This window comes from Brassica oleracea, chromosome C9 (genome assembly GCF_000695525.1).
Source record: "Brassica oleracea var. oleracea cultivar TO1000 chromosome C9, BOL, whole genome shotgun sequence".
Lineage (NCBI taxonomy): Eukaryota > Viridiplantae > Streptophyta > Magnoliopsida > Brassicales > Brassicaceae > Brassica > Brassica oleracea.
In genome coordinates this window covers 50,448,206-50,463,596 of record NC_027756.1, presented here as the reverse complement: position 1 = coordinate 50,463,596, position 15,391 = coordinate 50,448,206, and the positions used below count along the sequence as shown (strand labels likewise).

Genomic DNA, 15,391 nt, shown 5'->3' with positions numbered 1-15,391 from the left:
ATTGGCCTTAGCTGACTTAACACCCGGGGGACGATCAGTCATGGATTCAGAGGCGTGAGAGGTTGCTGATTGTGCGCTGTCGTCGAGCTTCCTCTTTTTACAGCCACTCTCCGTTTTAGAAGTTGACAGGTCACACCATTTCTGATCGTTTCGAAGCTCCTTCCACGCATGTTCTAGAGTGAACTTCTTGTTGTGATTGTTGAAGAAGATCTCATGCGCTAGCTTGAGAACGTCGTTATCGTTTTGCCCGCTGGTTCTCTCTCTGCTTGCAGCTTCGAACGCGCCACAGAACTTCCCTACAAGATCATTGATCTTGTGCCAACGTTGCTTGCAGTGACCGGCCTCCCTTCTTTCACTAACTGCAATCTTTGGTGATGCTGCGAAGTACGCGGCAATTCTCTGCCAAAAAGCTCCGGATCGTTGCTCGTTCCCTACCACCGGATCTTTACTTGTGTTTAACCAAGAGGATATGAGCACTTGATCGTCTGTAGGCGTCCAGGTTCTTCTTTCTTTACGCTCTACAGGAATCTCACCAAAGTGAGGAACCTGTGATGAAGAAACACGGACACTATCTTCCCCTAAACCAAACACAACGTCTTGTTGACTATTGAGAAGGTCAACAAAATTTGATGTCTGTGTTTTATATGGATCATAATCCATACCGAGGAAAAGGCAAGAAGAAGAATGAATCGAAAGAAAGACAAAAAACTTTAGAAGAGGAAGATGTATTTAATAGATGGAAGAGAAGAGGTGACAGAAGAGAGATGGATTAAAGGAAGCCAAAATAGAGAGATAGATTAAAGGAACGCATTCATCATAACCCACAACCAATTTGAGTTGACCTTTAGCTAACTCATTAACTTTTTTTTTAAATAAACTTATCCTATCTAACCATATCAGATGCACAATCAATTAACATAGCTACTTTATTAACTCACAATCAATTTATTTCTAAACCGGCTCAGTTTCACAATCAATTCAGACCATCAACATCTAGAAGATCGAATGTAGAAGTTGTACCTGTATTGTAGTTGTAGTGCTCTCCTTTGAACAAGCTTCATGTGACTTGAACCGTCCATATAAAGAGACCTTCACATCTCTCTTGATCCGTTCATCTCACAAGAAAATACAAGAGACAAAATCAGCACATGAAAGATTCAGACGCGAGCAAGATTATCACTATAGATTCAAGCATTTCCCTCTAATCTAATCAGATCACCATCAAAAGCATAAAGGTTTACACTAGACATTGGCAGAGAACAAGCATCAAGCTTTACCGCAGATATAAAAGATAAAACATCACTCAACTCAACATCTAAACTAATCTGATCAGTATCAAAATGATCGAACTCTACCAAGGACATACCAGAGATAACATCACCCAACTAAGCACCTCATCGGAACTAATCTGATCACTATCAAAAGGCATCAAGCTTCATCTCAGACATGACACATAAAACATTTGTTAACTCAACATCTAAAAGGCCTAAAGCTTTACCGTGAGATTTGATTTCCTCGAGGAGACCTACGGGCCGGAGAGGAGAGCGAGAGAGTCACAGAGTCACGGCGTCGCCGAGGAGAATAAGAGAGAGGCGGAGTCGTCGAGGGGACAGAGAGAGACTCGGAGTTGTCGAGGAGAGAGACGGAGACGGCGATTCCACCGAGACAGACGCCGGATGATTGCCTCGAAGAGATCTCACCGATCGAATCGTCGAGGAGAAGCCATGGTCCACGAGAGATCATCGATGGAAGACGGAGTCGTCGAGGAGTCACGGGAGAAGAGAGAAACGAACCGCTTCGAGAGAGAGAAAGAAACGCGAGGTTTTGACACGCGTCCCACAAGATACGTATGCTATGTCCCTAAAACAAGGGACGTCCCTTGTTTAATTAGGTAATTTTTTTTTTAATTAAATCAAAAAATACTAAAAACGGGGGCTAAGATCCCCGGTTAATGCTGCTCTTAAACTCCAAAAACATCTGCTGCTCCACACCGCCATATCTGTACGAGGGCCACCGGGTCTGAGACTACCGTCAAGCTTCACCCAGAAAACGACATTCATGGCAGAGAAACAGCCAAACCATAAAGAATCAACACAAGCCAAACCATAAACCCAACCGGAGAAATAGAAAAGCGTCTTCTTCTAAAACCGGAAAACATCAAAAAGGATTAAAGAAGGCAAACAAGGATAACTGAGATCGAAGGGAGCCACTCCAGGCGACGGCGAGGAGCGCCGAACGCCGGAGAAGCAAGAATCTGTCAAGAAAGGTCTGAACTGATTAGATTTAATTAGTGGAAAGTAATTGAAAAATGTATAGAAAAATAAATAATAAATTAAACTGTAAACATTTATTATATTCTTAATAGGGTTTTTTCATCGTATGGCTACGTTAACTTATTTTATTAGGAAAATGGCAATGGTCCTGTTCACTTTTCTATAATGACGAAACTAGGCCTATTAGAATAAAATAATGATATCTAGGGTTTATGCTGGAACAAGTTTTGGGTCTGACACACCGCGGAGATAGCCGGTAAAACACGCCATTGCATTTAATGATTATGCGTGTGGGAATCTGTAACCTGCAATGCTCGCATACAAAGCAAGGAACATATACTTGAAACTATGCCCTATCCCTTCTGTAAACTCGGTGTGTATCTCTGCAATACTTCCACGATTAGCATGTACTAGCTTCTCAAGGTAAGTCGGCAGGAGATTGTAAGAAGCACCTAATGAGCCTTTTGCGTAGTCTAAAGCTACCTCTCTGGACCTCCATGCTTTCCAATATGAAATGTGAACATCGTGATCGACCTGCATAGCTTCCCTAATTTCATTTGGACGAGGGTCTCCTCCTCTACCCGCAAATTTAGCCCTCATCATCCCACCAATTACAGTGTGTGTTGTTTGTGACTGATACCCGACACGATCGTCAACACTGCAAGAATGGGCTAGATTCACCGTCTTCACCTCATACAATTGCGTGTTTTTTTAGGATGACAGCATACACTCGCCAACTGCAGGTGTGGCTAAAGCATCAGAGAACCATCCCACCCGGGGCAGAACATGTATTCTGGAATCTGAATTTGTTACGGATTGCATACATCGCCATATGCTGTTTGAAATCTTCTCTACACTTGAATATCATCCCAACAAATACAACATCCGGATTATTAATTCCTTGACCAGGACTTGTTATCATTAAAATATCAAGCATGTTTTATCATCAAAAATTTATAACTCATCTATAACAAAAAATTGATGTTTGACTGCAAATGATATTTAGTTATTTTCGTATAATTATTGGTTACCCTAGTCATAATTTTTGTAGTCAAATAATTATAATGTAGTTGCATTTTAATTAGCTGCAATACATATAAAACGCACCTTGGTAACCTACAATGTCGGAGGACGAGTCGTTTATTATCACTCGGTCACTTCCCATAGGTATGTTCACAGGACGGTTATCTGAATCATCGATTACGTGTATAAAATTGTTCTGCACTCCTTCTACTCCTCCGCTCAGCTTCCTTTCGTTTACTTTGGATGCATCATCATGTTGTTTGCTCCCTATATTTACATAACCATTTACGTTATCACATATTACTTGGGTTTTTAATTTATTTAACTGGTATAAATTCTAACCTTCGTCAACGGTTACATGTATTGGATTATATTGGGTGTCCCCCTCCACACCTTGTCTTATATAGCCTGTTGAACCTGTTGATGATTGATCCACCTCGACAACTTTTGCGTTCTCATTTCCGGTTACTTGGAAATTCATAGTTACGTATGTGCTTATACCATTTACGAGTTCCTCTCCATTAACCGTCTCTGAAAGTCCTCTCCCATGATTATACTCACCATTAATCACTCAGGATTGAAGTATCTCGATCCATCATCTGCATTATCCGTTGTTGGATCATCATCTGCATCTCAATAAATTTCATTTAATAAAGTTAGTGACAATATGTTCAGCTAACTTTTTTCACAACCGTTGTACTATTACATAGCTGGTTACCCACACATATATCTAGGTTTATATTTTCCTCTGATTTATGCTAACATAGTTGCCATTCTTTAGATATGACAATATGTTTATATTTGCTACATCACCTTTTCCAGTTATTTCAGACTCTATCCGTCTTATTCTTAAAATTATGTCTCGTTTCCGGTTATTTGTTCCTATATCCGGGTTTATCATGCTTCATATTAACATATTCTGCATAACGTTTATTAGTAATATCCGGATGTAAGTAGTACCCCTAATGCATGCATTCCCCCAAACTTGACCGTTAAGCTTTGGAGCCATAATAGATGTGTTAGAGTACGTATGATTCCAAACATTTGTAATATATCCGTTTCAATGAACCATGCTAGTTCTATCATACATGAAATTTTATTATATTGAAATGTATTCAATAATGCTTTAATTCGCAAGGGGGGGTTTTCTATACCATTTGTTTCGCATAAGGGAAATCCTTTGGCCATTTCAATCTCATATAACAAACGGTAAATGAGGACCAACTTCTCCTCGCTGAATAGATGCTTCAGTAAAGTCTCACTACAGCATATTATATCTCCGGCGACGAGCCCTACGCAAAGTCATTGATATTCAGTCATTCCCTTTCGGTATTTTCCTCCAAAAAATCTAAGTTTTCTGAAAAGTCGCATACTATACAAAGATTACCTCTTAGGTACGCAAAATGTTCCTCCTCCGTTACACTTCCATCTAAATATTTAACGTCACCGATATTGAAAGAAGTTCTACAGAGGAACTGGTATTTAGCCACATTCCGAGCCCCGTATGTGTTACAAAGTTGGACTCCGTTTGTCCATTCTTGCACACTCATCAAGAACTCCACGTCATCAGAAGTTACTATGTTTGCTGGTTGAGAATTTGATGGAATCCCATGCAACATTCTGTCAGGCATTTGATATGTCAAAGCAATGGGGCATTCATGTCCAATAACCAGCTCTTCACGTATGAGACATGTAAAGGAGTCGATATTTTCGTTGGTGCGTGCAACTATATACTGCTCCACTTCGGCATGATCTCCCTCGAATTGCCAACAACCGACTGCACTTTTATTCCACTTTCCACTTTTGATTCGTACAAGCTGACCCATCTAAACACAAAGTAAACGATGATGACCATTAATTTAGAAACATTGAAACTTAATTAATGTTTCTCTGTTCTCCGATTTAATTTTCCTAGTATCAGGTCATACTCATGTACAAGGCTAACATTAAATGACTTAAATGGAGCACTCACCTATATTTTGTAGCCTCCTTCCCGAGCTCTTACACTTGATTACTATATTAAAGCGATTACTGCAAATTTCTGGAAAAGATGCTGTGTCTAATCTATGGAACACCTTTAATCCTTATTTATAGTGCATTTTTGACTGAGGACCCTACATTAAACGAATGTATCTCATTAAGGAAGCGTGTCTTCATCCCCTCCTTTAATTACATAAACCTTTCACTTAGCTTGTAAGTACATATTTGATAAGACACCAAATAAATTTCTCATATTGTACGACCTTTCACCATCTAATGAATAGTAACCAAAATAACGACAGTCACTTGTTTTGACAGAAAATATCTAGAATGCATTGTTAAGCTATCTCTAGACGATGTCGTTTAGAGATGTACTTATCGAATCAGAAACCTGTTTTTCATCCGTCATTCAATTCAGACTTCACTATTATTTACACCACCATCTAAATTTATATGGAATATCTGGTCAACAAAAATAAAGTAACATCCACAAGATCTAACTTGAAACGTTAGTGTCGTTTTATAAATAAACCGGAATTAATCTCTTAATCGTAATCACAACGTCTGAAAACCATTTTTACTAGCGCCAATGTTGAACTCCATGCTGCACGTTCCTTTTTAGCCACTTAAATGGGATATCGGGAATACTCACTACTACCTTTCACATTTCACCCTTTGCATCTATACAGAGTAGCTACACAGAAATTAGGCGGAACATGCATATGGATGATAATGAGTAAGCCTCTATCCCATCTCAGTGACTTTTACAAGTTTGCTTGTAAAAAGGAGTATGACGACGGCACATCTCTAAGATTTTCTTGAAACTTCTCTCTATAAGTTGTATGTAATGATGTATGATGAGAATGAGTTTCTCCTCTATATATAGTCGGCCGTTCTTGAACTCACACCCCTGGATTATACTGGAAACAAATCCAATTTTACATGTGGTATTATATACCACCACGTCTCCACCTGCATGCAACACGTATTGTCTTGTCAAATTTTAAACTGAATCTTGCAAGTTCAAGTATAGCCGGTTGCAGGTTAAATGAGAATAGGATAAGACTGATATTTTAGAGGCCAAATTAGTCATTCCACCTTTGCTAGAGCTACAAGTTCCCCAATTATTAAAAAATAAGTTCATTCCTGCAATTTCGAAAGTTGCTATGTATATTGAGCCTAATGAACCTTCTTAATAAGCGTGAAATCTCTAGAAAATATTACTTTCGGAAACAAAAATAGTAATTAATAGGTAGATATGTGGAAAATGTAATTGCGTTGCGCATGACTGAGACCGCTCCTTCGTTAAATGTTAACTAATGCAGCCGACCTCCACTTCCCCTATGATCCTCTGATGTTGCAATATATAAATATTACATATTTTATGCAAAAACCATCTTTTTATAAGGAACTTATATAATGAATCATTTAATCTAGCTATATCATACATGCATTACTAGCTACTAGCAGCTTTCAACCAAAATTTTCTTGGGGGCCGGCCTTTATAATAAAACGCTGATACTGATAGAATCAAAACCGTAAGATTAAGAGATCACTATAATTAAACCAAAACCTTTAGATCTCAGTTCTTACTCATGATTTGCAGCCAGATAATGTACCGTTAGTTGCTATGCATTTTAAATTTTAATTACTGATTACCATGAATCGCTTTTGTATATTGGTAGTTTACAGGTAGAGAGGACGACAAAGAACCGGACTAAGTATTATTTCTAAAGAAATGCATGCGCATGGTAGTGTTTTAAGAGGTAAATCAATGATTTCGTGCATGCTAAACCTTAGATCATTGAGTACGGTTCGACCTTATTAATCACTGACATTATTTCAAACAATTAAGACGTGATTAACGCGAACGGTATTTCTTCAACGGAAACATAAACTGTATACTCTTCGACCTGGGTGCATTATGCGAAATGCTTCTTGTGCTCCAATCAATTAAGAAGCTTAATTATCATTATAAAACGTAAGCAATTGATTGCCTTCGTACTAACATTATTTTACCATGCCAACTTCTTTTCATGTATCATGTTTATTTACGTTACTCAACAACACACCTCTTTGATACTGTATACATATGATTTACTTCATCTTTTTGACTCTGTAATAATTTGTAGTTAAGTAATTTTTCAAAAACAAAATCTTATATAGATGTGATTCCAATATATTTTAAAAGTCCCTTATATATTGATCAACAAAAAAACCTCTTATTTATTGAAAAAAATATAGTCTCTCTGTACCTAAATGTATGATGTTTTAAATTTTTTTAATGTTTTCGTATATAAGATGTTTTCATTTTTTAGGTAACTTTTACTTTATTAAAAACTGTGCAACTAATCATATTTAATAATCTATTTTGTAATTGGTTGAATATCATTAATTTATAATTTTAATGTTGCTTTCTAAACAAAAATTAACTTTTCTTAATATGTGTGTTTTTAACTAAATGTCCTATATTTAGGAACAGATGAAGTAATAATTATGCATGTGTGTTTAGAACATCTCTAAAAAAACTCTATAACTTCATATATAGAATTTTTTGTTCTCCAAAAAAGAACTAAAAACCTTCAAATTTAGAGTTCTAAGATGTGGAATTTCATATTTGAAGTTTCACTAATCAAAACTCTAAATTTGAACTTTTATCCTTTTTTTGCATTTTGTCCTTATAACTAATTACACATTAAATTTATGATTTTTAAATATTTTTTCAGTTTTCGCTTTAATTTTTATAAACTCAAATTCTACACATAAAATGAAATAAAAATTTTAAAATAAGATTTGTAGTATTTTAAAACTAGAATTAGACAGCAAGAATATTACAAAAGAAACTTAATAAAAACATTTAAAAAAGATACATAAAGACATAATTCTTATACTAATTTAAATATTACAACAACACTAATAGTCTAGTAAATTTGCTCAAGAACCTCTAAAATATTATCCAAACAAAATTTGTGTAACCGAAGATGGAGCATTACATAAATAATATTATGGAATAATGTGGTATTTTGCTTGTAGTTTAATATTTAACTAGGTAATAATTCGCGCCTTGCGCGGGATGTGATTATTAGTTTCGTTATTTTTAATAAAATGACATTAAATCTGTTTAATCTGGATATTGGTTTGGTTTTAAGTTTTTTTTTTGGTTTTTAATCTTCTAAAATATAAATATTATTTTAAATTAATATTCATTTTAGTTTATTCGGTTAAAATGTTTGATTTTTTGGTTTTTTCCGGTAAAAACCAAAAAATAATATTATTTGTTTATTTTCATGTTATAAATTTTAGATAGTTGTCATGTCGAACCAATAGTTTCACATTATAGTTTCTAAACAGATAATAGTTTAAGAAAAATAAAAGAAAATTATTAAGACAAATCATTTCACTACAATTTGGTCGGTAGTGAAAGAAGCATTAAGAAAAAATATTTCAACTTTAAAAAAAAAATTAGATACTTCAGATGTGGTGAATACTTAGTTACAAGGTGCTTACATCAAGGTGCACATGTATGTATATGTAAAGAGTATATAAAAATAGTTTAAAAATATATAAAGATATTGTTAATTAATATTAAATGACATTTTTGTTCAAAATAATAAAATAATACATGAAAGATAAAATTAAATTAAATTAAAAAAGCCTTGACATTAGTCATTTTTTTCATATAAAGAAAATAAAATTGTATCCGTAAATAGGGGTGGGCACAAATCGAATATTTGGGTATTTGGAAGCATTCTTGTCTATTCGATCTTTAGCCACCTAGATATTCGGTGACTCGGATATCTGAAATATTTTAGAATTTTAAAGAATATCCGATTTGATCCGTAAATAAATCAAATTTTAAAAATAATTAAAAAATTTAATAATAACATTTTGTTAAAAAAATAAAACATTATTTAACTTTTTAAATTCTAGTACCTAATATAATAAATTTAATTCATAAAAATATTGTAAAACTGATATAAAGTATAATATATATAACATATATATAATTCTTTATATATATGTATATAGATATATGCATATAACAGATCAAATTAGATATCTGTTCCTAAAAATATTGGCATTTCTGATTCGCTTCTTTTTTGGATATTGTATTTTAGTATCTGATTTGTTTCGTAGAGTTACAGATATCCAGATTTTTTGGTTCAAATCAAAACGAATAACGAATCAAATCAAAACTTATGAATATTTTGCTCAACTTTATTTGTAAACAATAAAAATAATATATATATAGTTTGGCTTTTGATTCGTTATCTATTTTTATTCGAACCGAAAAGTCCAGAGTTTTATTGGTACCATGCATGTGAGTTTTATATTAAAAAAAATGCAAAGTATATAATGTGAACATATTTATGAATATAGTGTGAACGCGTTAACATAATTATTATCAAATCATTGTGAAGCTGCCACATGTCTATTATAGTGTGAATGCATTTATTATAATGCTTCTCTTTTAATATATTAGAGATTATGTATTTCTATTTATAATTTTATATCTTAGTGTAAGATTTTATTAATTAGTGTTACTGTAATATTTTTAAATATAAGCTAGTTATTTACAAAAAATTTATGGATTTATATTAGTTATAACAAATATAAAGATCATAGTTTAAATTATAAATAATTTTGAATTTAAATTTGAAGTTTGATTTTGGAGAAGTACTTTGAAACTTCAAATATATAATTTTGTAAACTAAAATATAGAGTTTTTTTGGAGATGCTTTTAGTCACCGTAAAATTCATGTTATGTGCTAAAATAAAACTAGTTGCAAATTTACAAATTATAGATAAAGATATCTATTGGACAGGTGTTCGATCTAATTTCAAAATTTGTAGCACACAAGCTTTTCAAAGTTCAGGTGTGCATTAATTAACTAGGGATAGACTAAGAACCACAGTCAACTTAAAATTAATACTTGGGGACGAAAATCAAATGTGCTTATACGTACAACATAATCTAAAAATCAAACAAATTGTAGACTCACTATCGACGCATGCTTGGTATGATAGAATGGTCCTTGTAATCTGATAACTAAAATGTAACTTACAGTTTAATAGAGCCTAGACTCCATGACTAAGCTGGAAGAAAAACACAAGCGATCCAAGTGTATCGTCTACTAGTAACCTACTCTATGCATGCTACGCGGTGTAACGATGGTCCCTTTGGTTAGACGAGGAATATTGTGGATCTTGGATAAATCAACATCAGCAGTGTTGTTTGTACATACTATCGATAATTGCAAAGATATGAATATTACACTGTAGACAAAAAGATTTTAGGTCCCATCAAAGCGTCGTGTATTTTCCTCTGTCTTCAATATTCGCCTTCTGTATTTTTCTCGACTCAGAGAGCTCTTTGGAATTTTTCTGTCAGGCTTGAATTTGCCCTCAATTTGTCTCATCATATTCATTGTTACATGACCACCCATATAAACAAACATTATATATACATATATACACGCATGTTTGAGGTTGTAATTACGTTCACATGATCATTCTTCTCCTTTCGAAGGCCAAAGAAGGGCTCAAGTTATACCTTTTAAAATGTTCCAGGTTCAAATTTAATCTTTTTCGATCAATTTAACTGTACTAGAAATAGTGTAACTGTGCAAGAAAAGAATATAAAATGTGAAATGGATAGTCGTACTTGTATAAGTATAACTAATGTATTTTGTGTGATGCATCACATCAACGTTTTGGTTTTTCTGAATAATAAATAAAGGTACGTAATATATAAGACTGTCCTAAAATACATGAAGATTTCTAAAACTAGTAACCATTTTGATAGCATCTCCCAAAAAATTTAAAGTCTCAAAAGTAGTATCATATAAAATACCAAAGATGAGAGAGACGTTTTCCCTATGACCATTACGCAAGTACGTAACGAATATAAATATTATTTGAAACTTATCAAACAAAAGCGTCTGTAGTCCAACGATTAGGATAGTTGCCTTCCAATCAAAAGACCCGGGTTCGACTACCGGCAGATGCAAATTAATTTTTTAAATTTCGTTCTGATTACAAAATTTTCTTTTCCCACAAATGACACCAAATTTTATTTTCTCTCCACCTTTGTTGCTTCATTCTATTTGGTCTGTCCTGATACATTGAAGTGCTTTTACCCTTTCAGTTTTATAAATCTCGTATCCTTCGTTTGTTTCTACTTTCTACATTGACGTATCAAATATTATGTACCTGTCTGTCTCTTTAACATACATAAATAATCACACTCATTAACATACAACATCTCTCGCACCAAATATCATTAGACAAGAGGAGCACCAGAAAAGAATGGCATGTGTTTCTGTTCCAATCCAACTCCATCACGATCAAGACCTTGCTTGATACGCCCCAAACGCCTTGCATACAAAACTTGCTCGGAAACAACAGGCAATCTTATCCTCTGATATTCCTCAAGACCCAAACTTAGATTCTCACGTCCACATTCCCCCAAGCACTTGCCTAGCACTTCCGCATCAAGAACCGACATGTTTGTGCTTCTCAGACCATGAGGGGTCGTGGGATGAGCTGCGTCTCCAACCAGCACGACATTCCCCCAGGAGATCCTCTCTAGAGGGTCACAGTCGTAGATAACATTAAGGAAAGGCTCTTTAGTTTCTTTCATGAGTCTCGCTAGCTCGGGGATCCAGATGGTGTCTGCTTCTTGATGCATCTTATTGATCATTTCTTGGCTTACTTTTAGCGTAACAGAGTTGCTCTGATATTGCAAGCAGTAAAAAGTAAATAAAAAAAAGTACTTGAAAAGCATTTTAATCAAATAAACAGAAAGGAGTTAGTATTAACCTTAAGCTCAGGCTCTGGTTGATTAACATACCAAATCCAGTTAAGTTTCTTGTTACTAAGCTCGTAGAACACGCTATGAGTATCCCTAGCGAGATCAAAATACAAGCATCTCCCAAGCTCTGGATACTCCCTCTTGATTCCAGAAACTGTCTCCGAGTTCTCATCCCCTGAGAAATCAAAAACACCTCTCCAAGCGCAGTAACCAGAGTACCTTAACACAAACAAAAACCAAAACATCAAGCCCACAAAATATCAGAAAAATAAAGACAATACTTTTATTATTACAAACCTCAGTTTAAGGTTCGGCAAGAACGTTTTCCGAATGGAAGAGAGACACCCATCTGCTGCAACGAGCAAGTCTCCATGAATCTCAACAGTCTCTTGAGTTTCCATAACTAAAGTCTCCACCTTTACAGTCGATTCATCTTGTGACATAGCGAAAGACAGAAACTTATGTCCCCAAAGAAACATGGATTCAGGCAACGCGTTAAACAGAAGACCGTGGATGTCTGACCAATAAGCTGCTCGAAAATCAAAACTCTCGTCTCTTGTCAAAACTCGCGTCACTTTCTTCTCACTATCTGTTCCCTGATTCTATAAACCCAAAGGTTAAAACAATACTCTGATAGTTGCAATTTGATTTATTGTTTACCTGATCAATGGAGAGAGGTAAGGTGGTTTCGTCTAAGAGGTGTGGATGAGGGAGCCATGATTTGATGATTGCGCGAGCTTGAGGGTCGAGTCCGAGTCCAGCACCGGTAGGGCTCCGAGCTGGAGGTTCGGAAGATTTCTCGAGTACCAGTACATCCCAGCCTGCTAACGTGAGCGAGTGTGCGCACGATACGCCCGCTATACTTCCTCCTACGATGATCGCTTTCATCTTCTTCCCCATCTCATCAAACTTTCTTCTTTCAGATAGTCCTGCTTCACTAATGTTAACGATTGGACCTTCTAACAGAATTAGAAGGTTATAACAAAATGGGCTTAGTATAGGCCCACGTATTTTCTAGGCCCAATATCACCAACTTCCGTCGCTAATGCTATCGATTGAACCCTCTGGGTGATACCGAAGGTAAGAACTAAGTGGGCTTAGTCGAGGCCCAATAGTAAAGCTTGCCTTTCGATCTTTCTTTCTTTGTCGAAGCCGACGAATCGATCGATCTCTCCTTTTATATCTCGCAGTTCTAGATTGTTCGTTCGTGTAGAGAGGAAGACGGCGATGGGAACTGGGCGTGAAGCCAGCGTGTCGCTAGATGGAGTCAGAGACAAAAACGTGATGCAGCTTAAGAAACTCAACACTGTTCTCTTCCCGGTCCGCTATAACGACAAGTACTACGCCGATGCGATTGCATCCGGCGAGTTCACTAAGCTTGGTTCGTCTTCTTTACTTGGGGAATGTGATTTTGATTCAGATCGGATTGCGTTGATAGGAAAAAGTTAGTTGCTTTGAGGATTTATGAACTGTTCTGTGATTAGGCTTTGTAGACAAGTTAGAAGATTCTATAAATAGATCTCATTGCTATTCGATCTGCTTCTGTTACCGTTGACCAACTTTAGTTGCATCTCTTGTTTTTTCTTTAAAAAAAAAGACTCATGTTTTAGCCTTGTTTTCGTGTTTCAATGCCAATGTGCACAGTTGATGTTTCTTGTTTGCTCGTAAGTAAAGTGTTATCTGTGACCTTTATAAGAAGAACAATCAACTGAATGTTTCTATGTCCTAGCTGTGTAATTGTTAATGGATCCATTTTTGGTCGCTCTTTGAAGAACGTTTTCTGAGTCTCATGCTTATTGATTGCATTTTTTTTTTTTGTACCCACTAGTCCTTAATCATATGCAACTTGAATTGCACGAGACAGTTTGTTAGCTGATATCTTGTAGAATATGCAAATACTGTTAAGGTCTTAAATTCGACACACACTAGTTAACAATATATTTTGACTGTGTTGTACTCTGGGTTGCATTGTTTTCTCCAATTTGTGATACATGAAAAATCCCTCGATGTTTTTTTAAAGGGTGCATTTTTGTTTCCTCAGCTTATTACGGTGACATATGTGTCGGAGCTATTGCTTGTCGGCTGGAGAAGAAAGAAGGCGGGGCCATGAGAGTGTATATAATGACACTTGGTGTTCTTGCACCATACCGCGGCATTGGCATTGGTGAGTCATTAATCTGCTATGCCTAACTTGAATCTTTACACCAAGAAAAAAAAAACAGGAATATTATGTAAAGCTTGCGTGATTTCGTAATTCTCCTTTTTATTGATCTATGCTACATTAAACTTGTTTTTTTCGTTTGCAGGTTCAAAGCTATTGAATCATGTTCTTGACATATGCACCAAGCAAAACATATCTGAAATATACTTGCACGTTCAGACAAACAACGAAGATGCGATCAAGTTCTACAAGAAGTTTGGGTTTGAGATCACAGATACCATACAAGACTACTACATCAACATAGAGCCAAGAGACTGTTATGTTGTCACCAAGTCCTTTGCTCAGTCTGAAGCCAGCAAATGATGACAATACACCACTTAGGGAAAGCCATTCTTTCCCTGTTTGTTTGTTCATTGAAGAATCTATTCTTAATGTTATGTTTTTGTTTCCTGAGTTTTGCTTGTTTTTTTTGATGACCTCAAAGTTATAGATTCATGGTTGTCTAGTAAACCCTTGGTTTTGGACCTCTTAGTCGAGGAAGTTTCAAATTTCAACATTGCAGCTCAGTCTTTATACTCACTTTATGGTGTTTTTAATCTCAACGCCCATGTTTGAACAAATGAGATGATACTATATTGAATATCGATAAACACTATTGTGATTAAATAACTATGTTGAACAACAGAGACAAAAGCGTCTGTAGTCCAACGGTTAGGATAATTGCCTTCCAAGCAATAGACCCGGGTTCCACTCCTGGCAGACGCATATTTTTGCCCTCCTGCGTTGTGTCTTCCACGCTGACGTCTGTCAATAATTTTCAAAACTGAAACTCATTTTCTTTTTCTCTGCACGTTCAAAGCTTTTGGTATGTGCTCCAAGGAAAGCATGTTTGAGGATTGAGGCCAACAACCGATGCTGTCAATCTGAAGCCAACAACCGATGACAATACGTGACTTGAGGAAAGCCATTTTTCCCCAGTTTGGTTCAAATCAAGTCTATTCTTAATGTTATGATGACGCGTATGCTTCCGAGTTTTGCTTGTTTTGATGACCTTGACGTTTCTTATTGATCCCAAAGCTAGAGATTCCTAGTTATATATTTCGATGTTTCTCTATATCTAGTAACCCCTTGGTTTTAAAC

General features: G+C 35.6%; 3 protein-coding genes and 1 non-coding gene across 4 annotated transcripts in view; 2 read left to right on the top strand and 2 right to left on the bottom strand.

Moving 5' to 3' along the window:
- Positions 1-660, bottom strand: part of LOC106315278 (glutathione S-transferase T3-like) — a 2,346-nt gene extending 1,686 nt beyond the window's left edge. Inside the window, exon 1 of the mRNA XM_013753021.1 lies at positions 17-660. Within this exon, the coding sequence (XP_013608475.1) occupies positions 17-660 (644 nt within the window). The remainder of the gene's footprint in view (positions 1-16) is intronic.
- A 10,737-nt stretch (positions 661-11,397) lies between these two features.
- On the bottom strand, positions 11,398-13,016 carry LOC106313564 (6-hydroxynicotinate 3-monooxygenase). Its single transcript, XM_013751409.1, has 4 exons — positions 12,751-13,016; positions 12,388-12,692; positions 12,099-12,309; positions 11,398-12,012 (listed from the first exon to the last, which is right to left on the bottom strand). Exons 1-4 carry the CDS (start codon positions 12,988-12,990, stop codon positions 11,560-11,562), a joined length of 1,209 nt encoding a protein of 402 aa, XP_013606863.1. The 5' UTR covers positions 12,991-13,016; the 3' UTR covers positions 11,398-11,559.
- A 241-nt stretch (positions 13,017-13,257) lies between these two features.
- Positions 13,258-14,815, top strand: LOC106315818 (N-alpha-acetyltransferase 50). Its single transcript, XM_013753643.1, has 3 exons — positions 13,258-13,471; positions 14,132-14,254; positions 14,397-14,815. The coding sequence occupies exons 1-3, from the start codon at positions 13,318-13,320 to the stop codon at positions 14,612-14,614; spliced, it is 495 nt and encodes a 164-aa protein (XP_013609097.1). The 5' UTR covers positions 13,258-13,317; the 3' UTR covers positions 14,615-14,815.
- Positions 14,816-14,944: 129 nt separating this feature from the next.
- On the top strand, positions 14,945-15,016 carry TRNAG-UCC. Its single transcript has one exon. It is a non-coding gene; the product is annotated as a tRNA-Gly (tRNA).
- Positions 15,017-15,391: the final 375 nt, after the last annotated feature.

What these genes read in the sequence shown, in the direction of transcription:
- LOC106313564 (XM_013751409.1), bottom strand. Translation starts at nt 12,990, where the DNA reads ATGGGGAAGAAGATGAAAGCGATCATCGTAGGAGGAAGTATAGCGGGC. An exon ending in TACCTCTCTCCATTGATCAG is followed by an intron (nt 12,693 to 12,750) that starts GTAAACAATAAA and finishes TTGGGTTTATAG; the next exon opens with AATCAGGGAACAGATAGTGA. An exon ending in AACCAGAGCCTGAGCTTAAG is followed by an intron (nt 12,013 to 12,098) that starts GTTAATACTAAC and finishes TTGCAATATCAG; the next exon opens with AGCAACTCTGTTACGCTAAA.
- LOC106315818 (XM_013753643.1), top strand. Translation starts at nt 13,318, where the DNA reads ATGGGAACTGGGCGTGAAGCCAGCGTGTCGCTAGATGGAGTCAGAGAC. An exon ending in CGGCGAGTTCACTAAGCTTG is followed by an intron (nt 13,472 to 14,131) that starts GTTCGTCTTCTT and finishes TTGTTTCCTCAG; the next exon opens with CTTATTACGGTGACATATGT. An exon ending in ATACCGCGGCATTGGCATTG is followed by an intron (nt 14,255 to 14,396) that starts GTGAGTCATTAA and finishes TTTCGTTTGCAG; the next exon opens with GTTCAAAGCTATTGAATCAT.